General features: G+C 35.1%; 1 protein-coding gene across 2 annotated transcripts in view; it reads left to right on the forward strand.

Annotated features, from left to right (window-relative positions):
- Window positions 1-24,686, forward strand: part of RBM27 (RNA binding motif protein 27) — a 64,087-nt gene that overhangs the window by 22,474 nt on the left and 16,927 nt on the right. The window contains exons 6-14 of one of the 2 annotated variants that reach the window (XM_061188294.1): window positions 262-525; window positions 2,021-2,308; window positions 4,425-4,559; window positions 13,977-14,141; window positions 15,733-15,882; window positions 18,257-18,401; window positions 18,845-18,998; window positions 21,023-21,319; window positions 22,666-22,806. In XM_061188294.1, the coding sequence (XP_061044277.1) occupies window positions 262-525; window positions 2,021-2,308; window positions 4,425-4,559; window positions 13,977-14,141; window positions 15,733-15,882; window positions 18,257-18,401; window positions 18,845-18,998; window positions 21,023-21,319; window positions 22,666-22,806 (1,739 nt within the window). The remainder of the gene's footprint in view (window positions 1-261; window positions 526-2,020; window positions 2,309-4,424; window positions 4,560-13,976; window positions 14,142-15,732; window positions 15,883-18,256; window positions 18,402-18,844; window positions 18,999-21,022; window positions 21,320-22,665; window positions 22,807-24,686) is intronic. The other variant, XM_061188295.1, reaches the window with a different exon arrangement.

Consider the following 24,686-nt stretch of genomic DNA (forward strand, 5'->3'; position numbering starts at 1 on the left):
AGAGAAGCAGGTCTTTCTTCATTTTGTATTGATGTTGATGTTGTAAAAGATGATTTTATACAAGTTACTGGTCAAGATATGTCACACTGTTGATGTTCCTGGTTTTAGGATATATTAATAATGAGAGCACTTTGAAATATGGACAGCTCAGTAAGTTTACTTCAGTATTCTCATCTTTCTTTTTCTGTGAGAAAATAAATGTAGTTTAAGAACATAGATGTCTGATCTTATTTGTTTCTTGTTTTTATTTTGTCTCTGAAGCAGAACATAGGGAAAGATCAAAGTTTAAGAGTGAGAGGAATGACTTGGAGAGTTCCTATGTGTCTGTGTCTGCACCAACTCCGAACTCTTCTGAGCAGTATTCCTCTGGGGCACAGTCTATTCCCAGCACTGTTACTGTGATCGCACCTGCGCACCACTCTGAAAACACAACGGAGAGTTGGTCTAATTACTATAATAATCATAGCTCTTCCAATTCTTTTGGTCGAAACCCTCCACCAAAGAGGCGATGCAGAGATTATGATGGTAAAAGTTCTCTTCTATATTGTACCCAAAAGTACTAGTAAAGCAAATGTTGCTAGTAGTGCATACCTTTTCATTACAGTCTGGATTTTATTAAAAGGGATGAATGAGGAGGAGAATCTCTTTTGGCATATGCTTCTTTACTTGTTGAGTGTAATAGTTTGGCTCTTGTTAACAGAATGTTTAAATTTTACCCTTTAGTTTGTTTTTTGTTGTTCTTGTTACTTCAGACACTGTAAGTATACCACAAACTTTGGTAGACACTAGGAATTGTAATTTTTTGGTGTGGTGTTTGTCCCTGGGGATTTGTTAATAAGCATGTATAACCTACTTACAATTTTAACTTGCTAACTTTCCATTTGAATGAATGGATCAGGCTGTGTGTGCGCGTTCATTTATTTTAATTTTTTATTATGGAAATATTTAAATATTTACAGAAGTTGACAAAATAATATAATTAACCCTAGTGTATCCATGATCTCACGTCAACTCATGGGCAATCTTGTTTTTGTGTATACTTCCACCACTTCTCCCTGGCCTGTATTATTTGAAGCAAGTGACAGACATCATAACATTTTTCCTCTAAATATAGAATGTATATATTTTTAAATTTTATTTATTTTTAAGTAGGGAATAGAATCACATGATTCAAGCATTAAATCACTCTCACCCTGGTCTTCCAGCCACAAAGATCTCCTTCCCAAGGACAGTTTAATGCTGTCAATTTCTTGTGTGTCTTTCCAAACATAGTCTTTGCTTGTGTACATAAACAAAACATATATTTTCCCCCACTTTCTTTTTTACATAAATGCTAGTATACTATATACTATTCATACTTCATTCATACTATGCATAATGTTTTTTTCACTTAGCAGTATTTCCTGAAAGTCATCCTGTGTTAATATATAAAGAGCTTCCTCAGTATTTTTTACACTTCTTAGTATTCTGTATGTACAAAAATGTGTTTAAACCTGTTTCTTTTTGATGGCACTTTTGAGGTGTTTCAAATATTTTGCTGTTACAAACAATGCTGCAGTGAATAACCTGATACATAATGCTCAGTTGAATAAAGTTTCAATTCCTAGATATAGCAAGAGTGGTTGCTTTAGAATAATCGCATGAAAGTAGATAGTTGAAAGTAGATCATCTAATTCAAGTTCCTTATCCCTCCCCACCTTTGTTAAATTGTTATTTAAAATATCTGAATTTTTATTATGAAAACTCAGTAGCAAATGGGTTAATCTAATAGTGGTTGGTAGCCTGTTTTTGATCCAGTTATTTGCTATCTCAACAAAGTGTAGTCTCACAGTACAGAAAGTAGAGAGTACACCTGCCCCTACCTCAAGGATATGGGATGGTTAACAGAGTAACACTAAGAAGGCTTTAGACTCCCTGGAGAAAAAAAACTTCATAAATCAGATTGGTGGGTGTTTCAGGGACTTGTTTGTTTTCTGAACTCCGGGTAGATCATAATAAGATTTATCTTTTATTCTTACAGAAAGAGGATTTTGTGTACTTGGTGACCTTTGTCAGTTTGATCATGGAAATGATCCCCTGGTTGTTGATGAAGTTGCTCTGCCAAGCATGATTCCTTTCCCTCCACCTCCTCCTGGGCTTCCTCCTCCACCACCTCCTGGAATGTTAATGCCTCCGATGCCAGGCCCAGGCCCAGGTCCAGGTCCTGGCCCAGGCCCAGGCCCAGGCCCAGGTCCTGGCCACAGTATGAGACTTCCTGTTCCTCAAGGACATGGCCAGCCTCCGCCTTCTGTTGTGCTTCCCATACCAAGTAAGTATATGTTGAATATTTCTTTAGTGGAGAATTATATTTAGAAGAATCCATCCCTTTTACCTAACTTGACACTGGATTTTAAGTTTTTGAAAAATAAATTATTAATAGAATTTGGAATATATTCCCATAATTAAGATGTTTTTCTTTTTTTTCTATCCAGTGTTACATTGCATTATTTGTAGTACCTCCAAGTGTAAATTTTATTAATAGTGGCCTAATCTATATTGACCTGGAGTCAGAATCTTGCTAATTGATAGCATCTTAAGAAAGCCAGTGTTTTGAAGAGGTCAGAAAAAAAAGAATATGCCAGTATTTTAGTGAAATTTCCATCTTTAAAGAAAATCTCTGCGAGAATATTGAAATAATCTTTAAAACATTTTATTATGGAAATTTTCTTTTTTTTTCTTCCAGTTTTATTGATATATAATTGACGTACAGTACTGTATAAGTTTAAGGTATTCAGCGTAATGATTTGACTTGTATACATCATGAAATGATTATCACAATAAGTTTAGTGACCATCCATCATCTCATATAGGTACAAAGTTAAAGAAATAGAAAAAAAAATTATTTTTCTTATGGGGAGAACTCTTAGGATTTACTCTATTAACAACTTTCATATATAACATACAGCAGCATTAATTATATTTATCATGTTGTACATTATATCTCTAGTGCTTATTTATCTTATAATTGGAAGTTTGTGTCTTTTGACTGCCTTCATCCCATTCCTTCTCCCCTCTATGGAAATTTTTGAATATACACAGATGTAGAATAATAATATACCATGTACCATCATCCAACTTCAGTGGTTATCAGTTTTCAGCTGTTTTTGTTTCATTTATTCCTCCCCCTCCCCCCACACAATTTTTTTGCTTATTTTTTTTTTTGCTGAAGTAAATTTCAGATGTCATAGCATTTCACCAGTATGTACTTCAGTATGAATCTCTTCAATGATAAGGACTTCAAAAAAAAATGATCAATATGCTGTTACCACATCCACCAAAATTAAGAGTAAGAAATGTTTTAAAATGATCATTTAAAAAAACGTAACAGTTGCTGGTTTAGCAGAAACAGAAATAAGACTAAATTTTTTAAATGTAACTGAAAAAATTCTGGGGCAATCAGTTTACATGTGTACAAAGATATAAGAAAATACCTGCCCAAAGACATTTAATGTTTTAAGAGTTGGCAGATTATTTTAAAAAATGGTTGCCATTCAATTTATTTAAGTTGTACTCTTTCAATTTTCGGGGTTTTTTTTAATCTTAATTTTTAAAATCATTGCAGACTCACAAGAAGTTGCAAAAATAGTTTAACATGATTCCATGTACCCATCACATAGCTTTCCTGCAGTAATATTCTTTATAGAACACATTTCATTAAAGTTGATAAAGATTCGGAGACATTTAATACATAGATTTGGTCAATAGCAATATGGTTATTTTAACAGTGTTTGTTAGTATTTAATATTGTCACATGAATGGTATAATTAATGAAGCTCAAGGTGAGATTTTATTTCCCAGATTAAAAGCATCTTTGATGTATAGGAATTCTCACAATAAAAGATCTTAACCTCATTTTGGGAACATATCTGTTTAAAAGTTAAATCTAAGAATGTCATTGCCCCCCAACATTTTGCTATGAAAAATTTCAAGGAAACAAATACCATCTAGGTTCTACAATTAACATTTTACTATATTTGTATTATCACATGTGATCTCTCCATTTTTAGTTTTGATGCATTTCACAGTACATTGTAACATCAGTACACTTAAACATGTTTATCATTAACTTGAGAGTTCTGTAGAACTCTATCACCCCAGAAAGTTTGTTCAGGTCCCTTGGTAGCCATTTTCTACTCCCCCTCTAGATGCAACCAGTTCTGCCATTTTTCCACCCTAGATTAGTTTTGTCTGTTATAGAACTAAAATGTCATTTAAATTAATTATGTACCCAGTGCTTAAGCCTGCACATATCAAATTCCTTAATTCTGTTCTAAGCCAAAGTAGGTATTTTAAGTGTGAATATCCAAATTAATACTTGGTGTAGAGAGTATTTTTATTAGCTAGGAAACATTAATGCTCTACCTTTCACTTTTGGTTGTCTGTAGGACCACCTATAACACAGTCAAGCTTGATAAACAACCGTGACCAGCCTGGGACAAGTGCAGTGCCCAATCTTGCACCAGTGGGAGCAAGACTACCTCCTCCTTTACCCCAGAACCTCCTTTATACAGTGTCAGAACGTAAGTATACGTTTGATTTAAAATTGCTAGGGTATAGAAAAGCCAAGTTTTCTCAGAACAGTCTTACACTTAAAAAAAATACGATTAATTTCTATTTTTATGGACTGTGCTATATAAAAATTATATTTGTGTTTACAGGGCAGTTTACTGTGTGGTTATGATATATAACTGTATTTTAATTTTGTGTGATAATGGGAGAGAAGGGCAAGGCCTTCTGTATTGGAGAAGTCTACTCTGCTGTAGAGTAACAACATTCCTCCACTAAAGGAATTTTATTTTGAAGCTTCTGTTCAAAAATTGTTCCTCTGATTGAATTTCCAAAACATAAGGCTTATCTCCTAAGAGTATACAAAAGGTCCGATAAAATATACCTAATTATTTAACTTGTAATGCTGAAGTAAAGATAGCATCATTTAAACTGTAATATTTAGTGGTTAGGCTGTTTTGTAACATTTATGTTTAACTGTAATAATATGTTTTTCTTGGATCCTAATTCTCTTTTATTTCTTAAGCGTTTTTTTTGTTGTTGGTATTGGTTTTAGTTGACTAAGCCTTAAAAAAAATTTTCTTCAAAAACATCAAAATAAGGTAGTTGGTTGTTTAAAATGTCAGACTGAGATTTTCTTTACAGAGCTACGTAACTTTATAGATAAATTCATCTTTTTTTATAACTGTGTTTATCATAAACATTTCTTCATCTCTGTCATGACCTGGAGAGGCAACTTAGAAAAGTAATTAAGCCCAGGTTCAAATTCTGCTTCCATCACTTACGTCATTGTGACCTTAGGCAAGTTACCTAACCTCTTTGTATCCTAATTTCCTCTTTTGTAGAATAGAAATAATAATAACATTACTCACCTCATTATGGTTGTTTTGGGGAAGAAATGGATTAATACCTATAAAGCATCTAGAATAGTATCTGGCACCTAGCAAGTTACACGTAAGGAATAGTTATTATAATTTTGTAGTTATCATTGTCTCCATAAATTTCAGCCTCTCTGAAATCAAACCTGTTATCTTCCCTTAAGTCTCTACTACCTCCACAATGCCTGTCTTTCTTTGTTAATGGAAATAACACCCACCTTATCACCTAGAATTGAAACACTGACATGACTGACTCATTGCTTTGCTTTTTTATATCTAGTTATTCGAAAAATTCTTCCTCTTTTTCTTTGAAGCATCCCTTTCTCTCTATTCCTGCTGTGGCTTCTGCCCTCATCCACACTTGAATCACTTCACATTTCGGATTATTGCTACAATCTTCTTGACTCCATTACGTTTCACCCCCATCTTCCCCCCATGTCATACCACATAATGCTGCTAAGCTAGTTTGCCTGAGAAAACCAGCCCTGACAGTTCCTTATGAGAACTCTTCAGTGGCCATTATTTCCTCCTAAACCATAGATGAACCCCTTTCTATGGCTTCTCTTTCTATAATCTATTCCGCATTTCTTGGTAGTCTGTTTTCACTATTCCTCCATGTGCATTTTCTGTGGTCAGGCCAATTATAACCCTGTCTGTGCCCCTGTCATGACTCAACTTTGTTTTCCTGTCTTCATTCTTAGTAATGTACTCTCTGTCCTGTTTTTGCAAGACCCAGATCTTCTAAGTATATGGGGAACATTATTGCTCTGTTCTGAACTCCTACAGTACCAAAAAGCATTTATTACGTAATGACATATAATTGTACGTAGGCCTACTATTTGATTTCTTTTCATTTATGTAAATCTTATGTTCAGCTGTTCTTCAGAACAGAAACCACATCTGATAGTTAAGTAATTGTCCACACTGTTTCACTTTTAGTATCTCACCGTCTTCTAATTACTATAGTGTCTTGTTGCAGTGCTTATTTGTTTTACTGCTTCTCTCATTTTTTTTAATTATGGGAAATTTCAGACATATATAAAAATAAAGAAGGTAGTATAATAAACTGCCCCGTTCCCATCACCCAGCTTCAACATGTTTCATGTTGACCAATCTTGTTTCATCTATTCCCCCCTGAATCAGCTCTTAACATTACTTCTTAATGCCTTTTATTTATCTGAGAGTCTTTTGCAGATGACACATTTTCACATTGTTAAATTTAACATTGTGACTCACTCTATAAGAGTTCCTTTTTTTTTTTTTTCCCCAGCATGAGAGTTTTATTTTCTGTTTCAGATAAGTTATGGGGAAATGTATATCAAATTTTGTGCCCCAAAGTCCAGCTTTTTTTTTTCTTTTTTAATTTTTATTGGAGTATAGTTGATTTACAGTGTTGTGTTAGTTCAGGTGTACAGCAAAGTGAATCAGTTATACATATACATATATCTACTCTCTTTTAGATTCTTTTCCCATGTAGGTCATTACAGAGTATTGGGTAGAGTTCCCTGTGCTATACAGCAGGTCCTTATTAGTTATCTATTTTATATACAGTAGTGTGTACATGTCAATTCCAATCTCCCAATTCATCGCTCCCCACCCCTCACCCCCCCTGGTAACCACAGGTTTGTTTTCTACATCTGTGAGTCTATTTCTGTTTTGTAAATACGTTCATTTGTACCATTTTTTTAGATTCCACATATAAGTGATATATGATATTTGTCTTTTTCATCTGACTTCACTCAGTATGACAAAAATTCCATTTTGATTTTAATGAAAAAAATCTGGCAGTTACCATTTATTTCAATGACTTAGCCTAATATTCATTAATTCAGCAAATATTTATTGAGTGCCTACTCTGTGCCAGGCATTGTGCTACACCCTAGGGAGCCAAGATGAACAAAATGTCTGACTTCATGTTTGAAGATGATTTTTCTGTTATTTTTTAAAGCCAGACTATTTTTGGTATATCAGTAAAGTCCTTTTAGAACTGAAGTTTCAAGTTTCTGTTTTTCAGAGGCTGATAACATTTCTAAGAAAATTTTGGGGACCAATACAGTTAGCAGCTTCTTATTTTGCTGTGTTGAGGACTGCATATGAAGACATCTAATATTCCGATTTTAAAAATACATTTTTGTACCAAATAAATCAGAATAAATGACAGTCCTTTTAAATTTGGCTTTATGAAATATCACATTTTTTCCCCATTTTTGTTTCAGACCAATAAAGGGCAATAGCTTCCCATTGGCATTTGTGAATTAGTGCTTTAGAAGATAGTCTTATATGCTGTGTCATTGTTTATAAAGAGATTTAGTTGGTGGGCAACTGAACATTTTGAAACTTATAGAATATTCAATATTGGGAAGTTTAAAACTCTACTATGCAAACTGCTTTCTTCCTTTCTTAAAAGTTAAAATGTGATTCCAAAATTTAGAGAGAAATTTGAAAACCTAGGAGATAGTTCCTGATAATCTAAACATAAAAAAATTTTTTTGGTGAGTGTAGTTTGTTATTTATAAATTTTTTGTATCTTTCTATTCAGTTGATTTTAAAACAGCTTTTTTTTTTTAATTACCTTTGAGACAGATAAGTTGAATTCTTCAAATTGTCCAGGTTTACTTTTTAAGCACTGTAGTTTATAATTTCAAGAAAATTAGAACTTGCTTCAGTTCAAATGAAGTAAAAAAGCTATATGTATGTTTGCAATGTAATAGAGAACTTAAGCTATCCTTAAAGTTTTACAAGTTGGGAAAGTTTAAGTTACAGATATTTTTGGTCATTGAAACTATCGTTAAAATTCACAGCATAGAAAATGTGTGTAAGTGAAGAACAGCATATCAGATGGTATTTAGTTGTGAAAATTATGTCAATAGGGACCCAAATAAACATAGAAAAATGAAATCTGGATTTTTGGAGGTAAGAATAGGCGTCTACTCAATGCTAGGTACTGGGAATATACAGATGAATAAGAAATGATTTTTCTCCTAAGAAGCTAAAAATCTAATAGTGGGAAAGAAATATGTTAAAAATTACAAACCCACAAAAATCAATCATAGTGTATTTTGCTGTTAAAACTAAATGAACAGAGTGCCTCAGAAATACAGGTAACAAAGGAACTAATTCTGCCCAAAATAAAACCTTCATCTAGTCTGTAATTATCACTCATTTTTGAAGAGGTCAATTGAATGTTAAAAGAAGAAAAAGAATTACCCCACTGGAAAACTGGGTAGGATACATGGGGCTCCAGGTAATGCCATTTAAAACTTAATGTCAGAAATGGTTATAATTTAGAAAAAGCTCTGAAATTTGGTTTTTGTGGAGTTAAGATGTCCCAAATACTCTGAAAAGGACTTAAATAATGAAATGTAGTTGGAATTGTATGGAAAAACACCTATTAAAATCAACTGTTTCCTTTGAAGTACTTAAACATTTTACCCAAATTTGAAGTCACCAATTCAGTGTATAGTTTTGGGGTTTTGGGTTTTGTGGGTTCCCCCGGCCCCCTGCACAGGACAGTACCATTTTAAAGTATACTCCCTTTTCTGCCTTAAATTTGACCTGTTTATTCTGCTTCTTTGAAGAAGTAGTAGTAGAAATATGTTGTAACTGCTAAGCTCGTTGTACTGGGTATGTGAAAGAGTAATAGTAAAATATAACATCCTAGATTTTAGAGACTGATTCTTAGGTTGAAGGCAGTTGTCAATCTTCAAGTGAATTTACATAAAATACTTTTATCTTTCGGAAAATACATTTCCTGTTATTAACTATGTAAAATTATTAAAACATTATATTCTTAAATGGGAGATTCCTCATTTAATTCTGTGGAATACATAACATTTTTCTGTGCACAATCATGGATTTTGATGTGTAGAAAAGTCATTCTCCAGTAGAGTCGTCGTATGTTCTCTAGAGTTTCTCTCCCCTTGTGTGTTACTTGGATTTGTGTTGCATTAGTTGTCATTATTGCCCATTTCAAATAATGTCTAATGAATATCAAATAAAGGTATTCATCCAAAGAAATACTTAATTGTCATTGGGATACTTTTAGTAAATAAACTTTCATTCCTTCTTTAAGTATTGAGTCCTACTATGTGCCAGGCACCATTTAGGCCCTGACCTTTAGAAAGTGTGCCAGGGACCTTGTATTCTAATAGAGAAGACACATGATAAACATGGCCAATAATTGGAAGGTATAGCTTTTTTTTTTTTTTTTTAAATTAATAGACTTTTCCTTTTTTTTTTTTAAAGTGTTTGTTTATTTATTTATGGTTGTGTTGGGTCTTCGTTTCTGTGCGAGGGCTTTCTCTAGTTGTGGCAAGCGGGGACCACTCTTCATCGCGGTGCGCGGGCCTCTCACTATCGCGGCCTCTCTTGTTGCGGAGCACAGGCTCCAGACGCGCAGGCTCAGTAATTGTGGCTCACGGGCCCAGCTGCTCCGCGGCACGTGGGATCTTCCCAGACCAGGGCTCGAACCCGTGTCCCCTGCATTGACAGGCAGACTCTCAACCACTGCGCCACCAGGGAAGCCCGGTATAGCTTTTTTATTTTTTCTGATTGAGCTTTTAGTTTTAAACTCAGGGGGACTGCCCTGGTGGTGCAGTGGTTAAGAATCACCTGCAGTGCTGGGCACACGGGTTCGATCCCTGGTCTAGGAAGATCCCACATGCCACGGAGCAGCTAAGCCCGTGTGCCACAACTACTGAGCCCGCGTGCCACAACTACTGAAGCCTGCACGCCTAGAGTCTGTGCTCCGTAACAAGAGAAGCCACCGCAATGAGAAGCCCGCGCACTGCAACGAAGAGTAGCCCCTGCTCGCCGCAGCTAGAGAAAGCCCACGAGCAACAACGAAGACCCAACACAGCCAAAAATAAATAAATAAATAAATTTATTTCTAAAAAAAAAAACAGGATTTTTTTTTTTCTTGTGAGTACTCTTAAAGACAAAATCAGGAGAATTACAAAGTGTAGCTAAAATTTTAGTTTGAATAGACTGTCTTCAACTGACTAGAGTTAACATTAAGAATGTGAAAATGTTGCTGTCAGGCATGTAAGATATATGAATGACTCAAGATAAGAGTATGAACTTAGGATGTTGGCAGTTTGGAATTATTTAGTCACTCTACACTGATCAAAACTAAATTGAATGAATCTGGGAACTATACTCAATATCTTGTAATAACCTATAATGGAAAAGAATCTAGAAAAGAATATATATATACATACATATATATGTTTAACCGAATCACTTTGCTGTACATCTGAAATTAGCACAACATTGTAAATCAAATATATTTCAATAAAAATTTTTAAAAAACTAAATTGAATGAAGCTAAATTGTGACTGGCTTATCTTCACCATTGTTGTAACCAATTTGATTTTTTTTTTTTAAAGGCTTTTAAATTAATTAATTAATTAATTAATTAATTTTTGGCTGTGTTGGGTCTTCGTTTCTGTGCGAGGGCTTTCTCTAGTTGCGGCAAGCGGGGGCCACTCTTCGTCGCGGTGCGCAGGCCTCTCACTATTGCGGCCTCTCTTGTTGCGGAGCACAGGCTCCAGACGCGCAGGCTCAGTAGTTGTGGCTCATGGGCCTAGTTGCTCCACGGCATGTGGGATCTTCCCAGACCAGGGCTCAAACCCGTGTCCCCTGCATTGGCGGGCAGATTCTCAACCACTGCGCCACCAGGGAAGCCCACCAATTTGATTTTTAAAAACTTTTTATTGTGGAAAATTTCAAATACAAGAGGAGAGCAAATAGTGTAGTTAATTGTCATTACTCATTTAGTGGCTTCAACATGTATCAACATACGGTTAATCTTGCTGTAACTCACTCCTGACTTGATTATTTTAGAACAAGTCCCAGACATAACATTTAGTCTGTAAAATCTTCATTATATAGCTCTGAAAGATAAGGGATAAACACACATGCATACAATTACTATACTTTATCACAATCCCAAGATATTTATAACAGGTATTATTGTCAAGTATCCAACCAGTGTTCATTATTCCCAGTTGTATCATAGATGTTCCTTTATAGCTGGTTCATTTGAAGCTGGATCCAAATAAGGTTACATATTACATTTAGTTAATATGTTTTTAAGTCTTTATTTTTTATTTTATTTTATTTTTTTTAAGTCTTTAAATCTATAACAATTTCTCCTACCTCTTTTTTTTTTCCTTGACATTTATTTGTTGAAGGAACAGATCATTTGTCCTGAAGAATTTTTCCACAATCTGGACTTGGCACATTGCATCCCCTGGTGTTATTTAACACATTCCTCTATCCTCTGTATTTCCTGTAAATTAGAGGTTTAGATCTAGAGACTTGATTAGGGTCACATTTGCTTTTTTTTTTTCCCCTTATTTTGCATGAATATTTTATTTATGGGGTTTTGCAGTATATCATGATGTACATAATACCAAGTTGTCTCCTTTCTGTGTTACAAATATTGATCACTGTATACAGGTGTTTTCATCGTGATGCATCTGTTTAAAAAGTTGCTCGTGGTTTTTTGTGATCCCTGCCTAGATCTCTTGTTTCATTTGGGGTTATAGAAGTGTGATACTCTAATTCTGTGATTTCTTCTACATTTATTGGCTGGCATTCTACAGAGTAAAACTTGAGAGTTAACCATTTCTTTAACCTGAAATTCACTTTTTACAGGAAAGACAGGATAAATGCTTGTGTCCTTTCATTTATCACTTTTCAGAAAATGAGTTTGTTTCCTAATATCTTCCAAAGGGACCACTGTATTTTTTTTAAGTATCATTGTGAACTCATGGATTTCTAATGTTTAGTATGTTTCACCCCATTATGGCCCTTTTTGATGTTCAAATTGTCTAGTTTTTGACCATGGGGAGCCTCTTCATGTTGGTTCTGCAGATTGCTTTGTTTTGTTTTCCATCTTGCTTTTGGAGGGACAGGGTATACTAAGGTGTACCAGGCTCATGTTAGAAGTTTTTTAACCAGTCCTAGAATCAGCCTTTTATCTGAGGAACTGTTTCTTTTTGAAATAGTATTTAGAGACCTGAATAGATGTTGTTAAAGAAAATCAGGCCTCATTTGAATAAACAGCCATCTTTCTGAAGTGTCTGAATGCATGTTCTTTGTCACTCGTTTTAAAAAGACATTGTACAAAGTAGCCTTTTAGTTTCTAATTTACTTTGAGACAGTTATTAATTAAATACACATGGTACATTGAGTGCTGTATCATAAATTTAAACTAGTCATATGGACTGAGATTGTACTTCCCATTTTTCTCTTTAGCTCACTACTGCATTCTGCAAGGAATTCTCTGCAGTAGGTCATGCTTAAAACTATTTTCAGATCGTTGAGGATATGTTAAATTGTTTTTGCAATGTAATGATTGATCCTTTTTTCAGTTTTGAAAGGATTGGTGCTAAGCCCCCAGTTATGTGGTCTGCTTATACAGTATGATGTGTCACCTCCTCTGCTCCATATATAGGAAGAGAAGGGTAGTAAAGTTTAGTACATCTATTTCTTCTCTACATTTACTGTGAAATCAAGTGGTGCTTTGTGACTTGTCTTATTAAGGTGTATTAAAAGTCTTCTGGATTGTTCACTTTATAAGGACATTTCATCAGGTATAAAAAATATTCTAAATTCACTTTGTTTTGTGTCACATAGTGAATCTCTGACTCTAGATATAAAATATTGAGTAAATCTTAAAAGTAGGTCTCATACGAGGTAGTCAGTGAAAAAGATACTATTAAATAACCAGCCAAAGGGGGGTTTTGCTCCTTGATACCTTGTCTTTTTTAATCGTGTTCTACAAAATTTAGCTTCATTGTTTCTGACATTTCTTGCATCTATAAATATAGATTCTAAATGTGCTTTTTTTCCAAAAGTGGTCCTTAATATCTGAGGTAATTTCATGTGTACGGTGGCTAGTCTGTTCACCTGGGATTTTTTCCTTTTTTTCTTTCTCTGTGTTTGTTATCCACCTGCTCGTAGGATAACAAATTTTCACTGTCTTGTTTAATTTTTTCTTTTGAATATTTCTTATTCTCTGAGGGTATGCTTGTGGTGGGTTTTTTTTTTTTTAAGTTCCTTTATTATTTTTCTTTTTCTGCTCTCAGATATGGGAGTATAGTTTGTGCATACCTGAAATTATATGAGTTTGGGGAGGAGTGTTTTTATTTTTTTTAAACGGGTATGACAGCTTTCATAACCACATGTCTCATTGGATACAAAACTCTACATGAATAATAGCTCAAGGTTCTGTTGTCTAATAACTTGATATGGTTGATTGTTCAGTTTTGGGTAAATCAGCACGTAATTATTCCATTTAAGATTATAAAAAATGGACGTTTTGCAGTCACACTGTCTAATTCTTACTCTTTGTACCTCAATGCATCCTAACCAGTTGCATGTCTATTTCTTGAGTTAGAAAGAATCTTAGTAACATCTTTCTTGAGTACAGTTCCCATTGGTATACTTTCTCTGTTCTTGGCTCAAGTCTCAGGAAGTAGATCATTGCTTATGAGACGCTTGTGACTCTCAATCCCAGCTGCCCTCCTATTCTTTCCTCTGTAGGACAGCCCATGTACTCTCGTGAACATGGTGCTGCTGCATCTGAGCGACTTCAGTTGGGGACACCGCCTCCTCTGTTGGCAGCTCGTTTGGTGCCACCTCGAAACCTCATGGGATCCTCCATTGGGTACCATACCTCAGTCTCCAGCCCCACCCCTCTGGTCCCAGGTAAGCTTTGCTACAGATGGCCATCCATCTCTGATCTTTTGTACCATAAACTGGCCAACCTAAGAGGTGATCTGGTATCCTGATCTGCTCTCACAGATTCCCATTAAAACTCCTAGGTAGTTTTATTTTGTATTTCTCTGCTTCTTTGGTTTGTCCCTAGTGGCTCCTAGATGATTAGGTCTCCTATGTGTCTGTCATCTCTGGTGTCCTTTGTATTTACTTTCCGTGCGTCTGTAACTAAGGTCATGCTAGTTCCTTGAACTAGTTTCTAATCCGATAGATAGGAAGAGAGTATCTACTTGAATGGTTTCTAATCAGTTACATGTTACAAGAAAACTAGGTTAATTTTTCTTTAAAACAAAACAAAAACATCTGGTTTCTTCCTGATCATGGATGAAAATGTCTTTTTCCCGTCTGTCCCTTGTTGTATGGAATGGCTGTGTATAATGTGATTTCTTGAAAACTCTTCCCTCCTATTGACATGTACATTTTGAAGATCTATGGAGTGCTTTGAGGGTGTCTCATGAGGTTTTTAACATTTCTCACTTTGCGTTTAGATCTCAGTTCATCATGATTAAAGGGCTTTCAAGTTTCTTAGGGTTCTGTGTGTTCCCAGGAATTATCAGATCGAGACTATTTGATTATGTAACTTCTTTAAAACTTTCTGGAACCTCAATGTAGATTTGTCTGTCAAGAGTACCAAGTGGTAACTGAAAACTTTTAAATCATAATTTACTGATCTTATACTCTGAATTATAGAACTAATTGGCTAGTAATAAAGATCTGAATGTACCTTATCTTGTAGCTGAAACCTAATATGAGCAACAAAGGAGTTTTTCCACTAAGAAAAAAAGATGCAAAGATTTATATTGATAAATCACAACTGTGAGAATCAGCATCTTCACTCCATCTTAACCTTCTTTCATTTTATGTAGGATGAAAAGGATATTTTGGAGATAAACACATTCAGAATTTTTTTAAACGCTAACAGGATATTTATTTAGCATAAGAATTTTAAAAATTAAATTTTTAGGGACTTCCCTGGCAGTCCAGTGGTTAAGACTCCGTGCTTGCAATGCAGGGGGCGTGGGTTTGATCCCTGGTTGGGGAACCAGGATCCCACATATTGCGCAGTGCGGCCAAAAAAAATAAAGAAAAGCAGATAACCAAATTAATAGATTGGTTTTTTTCCCCCAATTAAAAGAATACCTAGAAATTAGGTGAGACGTGATAGCAAAGGAAACTCAGCCAGTCATTTGTATATGGCGTTCATGTATGTGAAAACTTCTCTTAAAAATGCGCATTTAAGTTTGCATTAGGTGATTAATATAGAGGACAAAAATGACTAGGTAAACGAATCCAGAAATATATCAGTAATTCAGAATGGATTTGTATGTCTGTGTTTTGTGACTGGAACATTTTTGTTTCTTTGACTTCCAATAGGTTTATCTATGTACTATAATTCAAAGAGAGAAATATATATGAGTTGATACATTTGTTGAAGAAAATTCATTTTTGTGGTTATTTTATAATAGGAAATCATTTAACTACTGTTATTTGTTACATGTTTTGTTGTTTTGTTTTCCCTCAGATACCTATGAACCAGATGGTTATAATCCAGAAGCTCCTAGTATTACCAGTTCTGGTAGATCTCAGTATAGGCAGTTTTTTTCAAGAACACAGACACAGCGCCCAAACCTGATTGGCCTAACCTCTGGAGATATGGATGCAAATCCAAGAGGTAAGAATGCATTTAACTTTTTCTCATGCTAAATGTCATTTGGGCATAGCATTTCTGACCTCACTAAGGTCTAAAAATACTTTCAACAGTCTCTTTTTGAAGAGTGCTGTGTAATGATCTCAAATAAATGTTTTTGAATATCTATCTCCAAATTTTACTTTAAAGCTATAAGTAAAATAAAAATAAATATATTCTGCTTTTATTTATTTTTAAATAAAAATAATACTAGTGTTAATTAATTGCTCTTTTTGTAGGACTTTAGGCTATTTTAGGCACTATGCTAGATGTTAGATATAGAAAGACGACATGATCCCTCGCCCTCAAAGAACTAATCATTTAATGGCCTACTTTGTGTTTTAAGAGCTGTGCTTCACACTAATAACATTGAGAATTTTAAACACTATGATAAAATTATCCTTTGACCATTTTTATTATTTATGATTATAACCATATGTTAGGACCTTTATAAAGCATAGCCACAAATCTTAAAAGATTAAATGCAAGCATTGCCTTTAATATGGGTTGATACCATCCTTTCACCTCCGCTCAAAAAAATGTTTGGTTAAAGAGTTTGATGAGATTCCAGTTTCTTACTTATTATTGTAGTTAGATTTCCAGTATTTAATTTCAATTTGAACGACTGGCCATGTGCCATCCTGAGGATATTTTCCTGATTTAATTATATGGTGAACATTTTCCTGTTCTTACCTTCTTTCTTATCCTGATTTTATTAACTCTTCTTTACTGCCATTTAATGACATTTTTGCCACTACCAGTTAACAGTTTTGTGTCAAGATTAAACCAAATCCTTTTTAATATATTATTATCTCTAATATTCCTTACCAACAACTTAAATTAGGTACTATTTTTATTCTCTTTTTTATAGACAGACACTGAGGCGAAGAGAGGTTAAAGAACTTGCCCATTATTAATTCTTTTCTGTTCTATTCTATTCTATACATCAGCGGTCTCCAGCCTTTTTGGCACCAGGGATAGTTTTCTTGGAAGACAATTCTTCCACAGACGGACGGTGCAGCGGGTGGTGGTGGGGATAGTTCAGGCAGTAACGCGAGCGATGGGGAAGCTCGCTAGCCCACTGCTCACCTCCTGCTGTGTGGCCCGGTTCCTAACAGGCAGCGGACCGCTACTGGTCTTTGTCCTGGGGGTTGGGGACCCCTGCTATACATGACAGAACTAGCATTTGAACCCAGGTTTATCTAATTCCAAAGAATACAAAGAATATGCTCTACTCCAATAAAGATGGTAAAAAAAAAAAAAAAAAAGAATATGCTCTTACCTTCTGTGCTGTAATGCATATATTGTTACCAAATTACCTGAAATTAGTGGGAAGATCATATTTTCAGCCCCACAGTGATTATTCTTTGCTGCTGATTTTACTTTTGGTGGAGTTGCTAAAGTTATGGAGAATACTCAGAATATAACATGCACAGTTTTGGGTTGGTATTTGCTTTTTTGTTCAACACACCTCTTTCCACTGACAGGTAACCTATCGTAAGGTCAGCGTCTTATAGTATTTTAGACTTAACTGTTGTGAATGGAATGTGTTAATTTATAACATTGGCTTTGAATTTTCCTTTCAATGTTTAGGTTTGAATAATTTTAAACCTACAAAAAAATCAAAAGTGCAATAAACACCTGAATACTTTAACTTAGATTCACCAGTTGTTAACATTTTGTCAGCTTTGGGCATGAATGCTCACTTGTGTGCACTCTTCTCTCTGCCTTCCTCCCCTTCCTCCCCTCTCCCTTCACATTGTTTTCTTGAATCACTTGAAAGTAAATTTTGGAGATTGTGACACTTTAAGATCCTTTAGCTCACATCTGAGAATAAGACACAGTACTATATATGTGCAATATCATTGCCACACATAAAAGAAAATCATAATTCCGTAGTAATATCCTATCCATGTGAGCTTCTTGTTGAATCCTATAAGGAGACAAATATTTCACTCCATTTGTGGCCTAATAAGTTTGATCACTTGCCGTAATTGTTAGAACTCTCCATTGTAAAGTAAATTATTTGTGGAGTGGTACTGTGGCATCAGATAAATATCTTATTCTCCAACACCCTTTCACTGATTTTTTTTTCCTTCCATTTATGATCCTTGCCTGAATCAGTCATTACATTAGAGTTGGCTAGGACTTTTTAAACGTGCATATTGTATTTTTGAAAAAGGAGAAAAAGGAGGCAATTGATAATTTATTTTTGCTGTTAAACATTTCTGAAAAGGAAATGGTAGTAGTTAGGTGCTATTCACAGTGATTTTTAGCTTTTGGACTAAATAATTTTAATCGTTTGAAATTCCCCAAATAACAACGCCTGGTCAGTAATGTTAATTTTTGTTTTCTACAGCTGCTAACATTGTCATCCAGACTGAACCACCAGTTCCTGTTTCAATTAATAGCAACATAACCAGAGTAGTTCTTGAACCAGATAGCCGGAAAAGAGCTATGAGTGGTTTGGAAGGGTCGCTGGCAAAGAAACCTTGGCTGGGAAAGTAAGATAATTTGCTAATTAGTAACATCTAATTGATGTTTCTGGTTTTTTGTTTGCAGTAGTAAATTTGTAAAATTAAGAGTTGTCATTAATCATTAATTTTCAATCTATGTGCCTCAAAGCTAAGGTTCCCAGAGGCATCATTAGTATGTCTTAAATATTGAAAAGTTAACAGAATATTGATAATAGATATTAGTAATTTGTACTAATTTCTAGGCCTAACCCAGTATTAGAATTATTGAGGCATCAGTCTTCTTTCTTCCTCTCTACCTGTTTGGTTCCCATGTAATAAGGATAATGTGAAAATTACCTGGTCATTTCTGAAGAATGTTAAGTGCGTACAAAGGATACTTGAATAAATATAAACTTACATTCTTTGCTGATTATCTCTTGCCTAGGCATAATGTAGGAGAATTAACCAAGATCTGTTAATATTCCTTTCAGGCAAGGGAATAACAATCAGAGTAAACCAGGATTCTTGAGAAAGAATCAGTATACAAACACCAAATTAGAAGTCAAGAAAATCCCTCAGGAATTGAACAACATTACCAAGCTCAATGAACACTTCAGCAAATTTGGAACTATTGTTAATATCCAGGTAGGTGTGGCTATGTTGGTGACAAAATCCATGTATATAATGTGTCTTCAAAAATATTCCTATCAGCTTACCTTGCTTAAACAAGCCAGTGATTAGTCTGATCATCTCTGCTATGTGTTTTAAATTCAACTGTGTATCTGTATGCCCAACTTTATGACGGAGTTGTTGTGCTGAATTTGTCCTCTGAATTCATTTGGTTCTTTTCTGCAACCTCTTCCTGAAAGACAGTGGGCCAGTTACTGTATTTTTGTTCATAGTTGTATCTCTGGACAGATGACTTTTTTACCTGCTTTAGTGTTCTAACTAAGTAGGTGAGATTTTTGGTAACTTCTAAGATTGTAATTTTGTTTACTGACTGGCTTTTATTTTGTGAAATATTAATTGGTTAAGGATGGTTCTAATCTTGAGAATTTTAGGCACTGTAACATATAATCTAACATCAAATAAATCGTAGCTTTTATATTTTGCTGTGTGTTTGTTAGATATTTGAATTTATCAATTTGTGGTTGGGTGTTATGCTGTAATTGAGGGTAGTAGAAGGTCTGTTTAAGTTGGGATTTCAGTCAGTTACCCCTGACACTCAGTGTTGCCATCAAACCAAAATATGATTTATGTATCTCTAACTACCTTTTTTCCTCTTAAATTTTTCCTAGGTCATTATTCTTTATGGCATTTAGAAAAATTAGGAAGCTTTTAATGTAAATGAGTATATGAGTCTGCTTGGGTTGCCATAACAAATACCATAGACTGGGTGGCTTAAACAACAAAAATTTATTTGTGGGGAATCCAAGATCAGAATACTAGCCAATTTGGTTCCTGGTAAGGACTCTCTGGCTTGGAGACGGCCATCTTTTTGCTGTGTGCTCACATGATGGAAGGAGAGGGAAGGGAAGAGACAGAGAGAGAGAGCTCTTCCTATAAGGTCACCAGTCCTGTCTGATTAGGGCCCCACCCCTTTGATCTCATTTAACCGTATTTACCTCCTAAAAGCCCTGTCTCCAAATACAGTCACATTGGGGGTTAGGGCTTCAACATATGAATTTGGGGAGGACATAACTCAGTCCATAGCAGTAGGCCATAATTTATATAAGCATTATTCTCTATTTGGGGGATTTTATGTTCTTATTATTTTTTATAAAAACAATGCCATTGTGAGCCTCCTTTTGTATAAATCTTTTATTTTTTTATGATGCATTGCTGAATTAAAGGGAATTTTAAAACTTTTTATTTGAACTGCCAAATTGGTCTCCAAAAGGGTTGTGCCAGTTGATACTCCCTAACGCAATGTGTGAACCTCATCAAAGCTCTAATATGGATCCATTAAAAACTTTTAGACCAGTTTCATAAGTGAAAAATTGTACTTGCTTTAATTTGCTTTGTTTTTATTCCTAGGTAGACTCTAATTTATATAGACCATTTGCAGTACTTTTGGATTTACCTGTCCACTGTCTTTGCCCATTTTTTATGAAGGCATTTATAATAATGCTTTTCCAAACCTTTGCTTGTCATATATATGAAAATTACTTTTTCGTTTTGTCATTTATTTTGTTTGTGGCAGGTTTGGACTGACAGTGGTTTAAAATTTTATTTGGTCAAATCAGCTGTTTGTCTTTATGGGTCCTGCCTTTATAGGTGTGCATAAAAAGGCTTTCCAAAGCCTCAGATTATACAGATATTCACCTTTTTTCCCTGGGATTTTTGTTTGTTTTTTGTAAAATGTTTTCTGTCTCTGGAGTTTATTTGGATGTAAGATACCGGGGAGGAATCTAACAACTTTTCCCCAAGTGGTGATGTAACATCACTAGGATTATTTATTAAATAATCCAATATTCTTTCATATATAATGTTGAAATACACATGTTATCTTTTAAGGGATAGCTAACTTTATTTACATAGGATTCACAATGGATTTCAGCAGGCTGTTTTCTACTTCTGAATTTTTTATCAATAATTTATCAATACTTGCTTAGCTACAATCATTAATTTATGTGTGTTGTTGCTGTTGCTGTTGTTTTTTCTTATAGGTTGCTTTTAAGGGAGATCCAGAAGCAGCCCTCATCCAGTATCTTACCAATGAGGAGGCCAGAAAAGCCATTTCCAGCACTGAAGCAGTTCTAAACAACCGGTTCATTCGAGTCCTGTGGCACAGGGAAAATAATGAGCAGCCAGCACTGCAGTCGCCAACACAGCTGCTCCTGCAACAGCAGCAAACACTTAGTCACCTGTCACAGCAGCACCATCACCTGCCACAGCACCTTCATCAGCAGCAAGTGCTGGTGGCCCAGGCTGCTCCCTCAACGGTACATGGGGGTATTCAGAAGGTAATCTACTGGCTCACAGGGAATTAAAGGTCCTTTAATCCCATCCTCTAGATCATTGTTTCTCAATTTGTGGTCCTGGGGTCTTCTGCATCAGAGCCATTCAGTTTGATTTGTAGACCGGCAGCATCTGATCTCCTAGGAGCTTATTAGACATGCAGTTTCTTAGGCTTCACCTCAACTTACTGAATTAGAATCACTATGAGTGGGGCCCAGTAATCCATTTTAACAGGCTTTCCAGGTGATTCTTATGTACCTTGAAGGTTGAGAAGTGCTGTGTTGCATCAAAATCACTTACCTGGGTGCACGTTCCTGGGTCTTACCTTCTCAGATCTACAGAGTCAGTCTCTAGATATGGGACCCATAAATCTGCATGTTTAAGAAATACCTTTAGTGATTCTTCTCAACACTAAAGTATGATAGCCATCCACGACTGAACAACTTTGAATCTACAACAGCTTCTTTGTTTTGTGTTAGAATCAGTCACTCTTATAGCGATCCTTTTGTCCCACTTTTTCTCATATAGAAAAATTCTGTTCTCTTTAAAACTGAAATGGGAGCTCCAAGAGACTGGGATTTTGTCTGTTGTATTCATTTGATCCCTAGTGCCTAAAACAAGGCCTGGCACACAGCGCTCAAAACATATTTGAATGGATAGATGAACGAAGGAAAGAACAAACCACCATGCATTAGAACCATTCAGATATTGATGATAATGTTAATCTCCTCCTAGCCATTCTCTTGTTTGGATTAAATGCATTCAGATTGAAAAAAAAAAAGTATTCTTTAACAGTACATAGTATTAACTCCATTTATCATCGTGTTTATTTGCAGTTAAGCCTGCATTTCTTTTGTCTCTGTCCCATTTCATGTTAGGGCCAAAGGTAAATGTTCCCCCAGGTGTTGGCTGAATGGTGTATGAAAGAGTGATACAATCACCTCTGTGATCCGTTAGACCCTGTTCTGTTAATGCAGCCCAAGATTATGTTATGTTTTTAGGGTGGCCATATCACAGTTATTCTTATTAAGCTACTGTCAATTAAAACCTTAAGTCTTAAAAAGCATTACATATTGAAGGGAACATTAAGAAAATTATTAGAAAGTTTTTTCTGTATGAGTATATACACATATGCATGCATAATTTCAAACATCCAAAAAAGTATGGATACTAACAGTCATTTGTATATCCACCTCTTCACTTAAAAAAATCAAACCTTACAGATGATTGAAGCACCCTTCCTTCGCATTTCCTTATCTTCCTCCCCAGGGTAATCACTGTCCTAAATTTGTATCATTCCTAGGCATTTAAAAAAACTTCCACCATAAATATGTTTATTTTGTATATGCAGATGATGAGCAAACCACAGACATCGGGTGCCTATGTTCTTAACAAAGTTCCTGTGAAACATCGTCTTGGACATGCAAGTGGTAACCAGGGTGATGCAGCACACTTGTTGAATCAGTCAGGTGGTGCTGGAGATGATTGCCAGGTATATATTTCTGTGGACCTTTAAATCTGTTTAGAGTTGTTCAGTGACACAAAGAAATTAACAAATTGATTATCACCCAGATTTGTAATGTCTTATTTCCTCAATCAAGATAATTGTGAGAGCTAACCTAAATGTGGCCGGTAAACTTCCCTAATTTCCATGATTCCGCCAGAAATTTGCTAGTTAAATTTTCTTTTCCTATTCAAAGCTAAATAGGAATTTGAAATTTTTAGCCATTTATTAATAGATGTCTTTATTAATCCATTTCTTTTATAATGTTTCTTCTTTAATATAATTAAGAACATCATGAAGGGGATTCAGTCATAGTCAATTCAAAAGTCAGATTTTGAAATATGTTTTTAAGTAGTTTCCTTTCCTTTTGGGAATATATCTATATGATGACTCTCCAGAATGGTGATTTTTTTTTCCAAGAGAGCTAGGAAAACTGAAAAAGAACAGGTGGGGTTAGCCCTCCTAGACATTAAAAAATACTGTGAAGTCAGTATAACTCAAACAATTTGATACTGGCACATGAAGAGACAGACCAGTGGAATAGAATCGAAGACTGAGATTATAGACTCACTCGCAAATAGGAATTTATCATATGCTAACACATTATCTCAGTTCAGCGGGGAAAGTATGGACTCTTTGGTAAATGGTATTGGGATAACTGGATAGCCTGATAGAAAAAAAAATTAGATCCATTTTTAAAATTACATAACAAACCAGGATAATGTCCACAAGGACCTGAAATTTATATGCTGACGGTAATGCTAAATGGTACAGCCTCCGTGAAAGGAAATTTGGCAGCATCTAGCAAAATTATATATGCATTTACTCTAAACCAATAATCCTCCTCTAAGAATCTGTGCCAAAGATATACTAGTCAAACTATGGAAAGACATATGGGCAAGGTTAGGGAATGTAGACTCTCTTCAATAGCAAAAGACTGGAAACAATCCAGTGTCCATCAGTATGGGACTGGTTACTTAAAATGTAGTACATGCATGCAATAGCGTATGTGTAACTTTGCAAAGGAATGACGAATATCTTTATGTATACCATGAGTTGATCATCAGGATACATTAAGTAAAAAAAGCAAAATGGGACAAAAAATGTAGAGTCGGCCACTGTTTATTTAAGAAAGTAGGGGCAATGAATACGTATAAGTACTTGCTTATGATAAAAAAAACCACAAAAAAAGTAACCCATATAATTTAAATCTTGGTGGTTACGGCAAGGATAGAAGAAACTAGACAACTTTAAAAACCTCCAAAACATTTCTTAATTCTGTCCACCAAAAAGGTCTAGAAACAATGATCCAGCCTGATGGTAATGAACCTTGACATGCCCCTTCCCCCAGCTCCAAAAGGAACCAGGGATCCTTGAAGAAATGGCTGTCCCCAGATCTGGGGCTAACAGTGTTCCAGATGAGCCTAGAATACTTTGTCAAACCAGAAAGCGAGGAATTTGTCAAAGATTACTAGCATCCTATCAAAGAATGAAAAAATGTCATAAAGGCTCTAGAACTACTCACCAATTTAAAGGAAATTCAGAGGACAGAGGGACGTGTTAAAGGATACCATAGAATCCTGTGGTGAATACTACAGGATGAATGACCTGGTTTCTTCCAGAATTGATTTGCAAAGAAAAGAAAGATACGGAGAGGGAAACAGAATTAAAGGAGAGTTTAAAGAGATATAACCAATTGCATTTATATGGACCTTAGTAGGTCCTAATTTAAATGTGAAAAAAATGTTTAGAAAATTATAATAGAATCTGGAAATGTGACTATTTAATGATATTAAAGAATTGTTATACCTTTTAAGTGTGACAACAGTATTGTGGTTTTACTTAAAAAAGAAAGGAGTCCTTATCTT

Source organism: Eubalaena glacialis, chromosome 4 (assembly GCF_028564815.1).
Source record: "Eubalaena glacialis isolate mEubGla1 chromosome 4, mEubGla1.1.hap2.+ XY, whole genome shotgun sequence".
Taxonomy (NCBI): Eukaryota; Metazoa; Chordata; class Mammalia; order Artiodactyla; family Balaenidae; genus Eubalaena; species Eubalaena glacialis.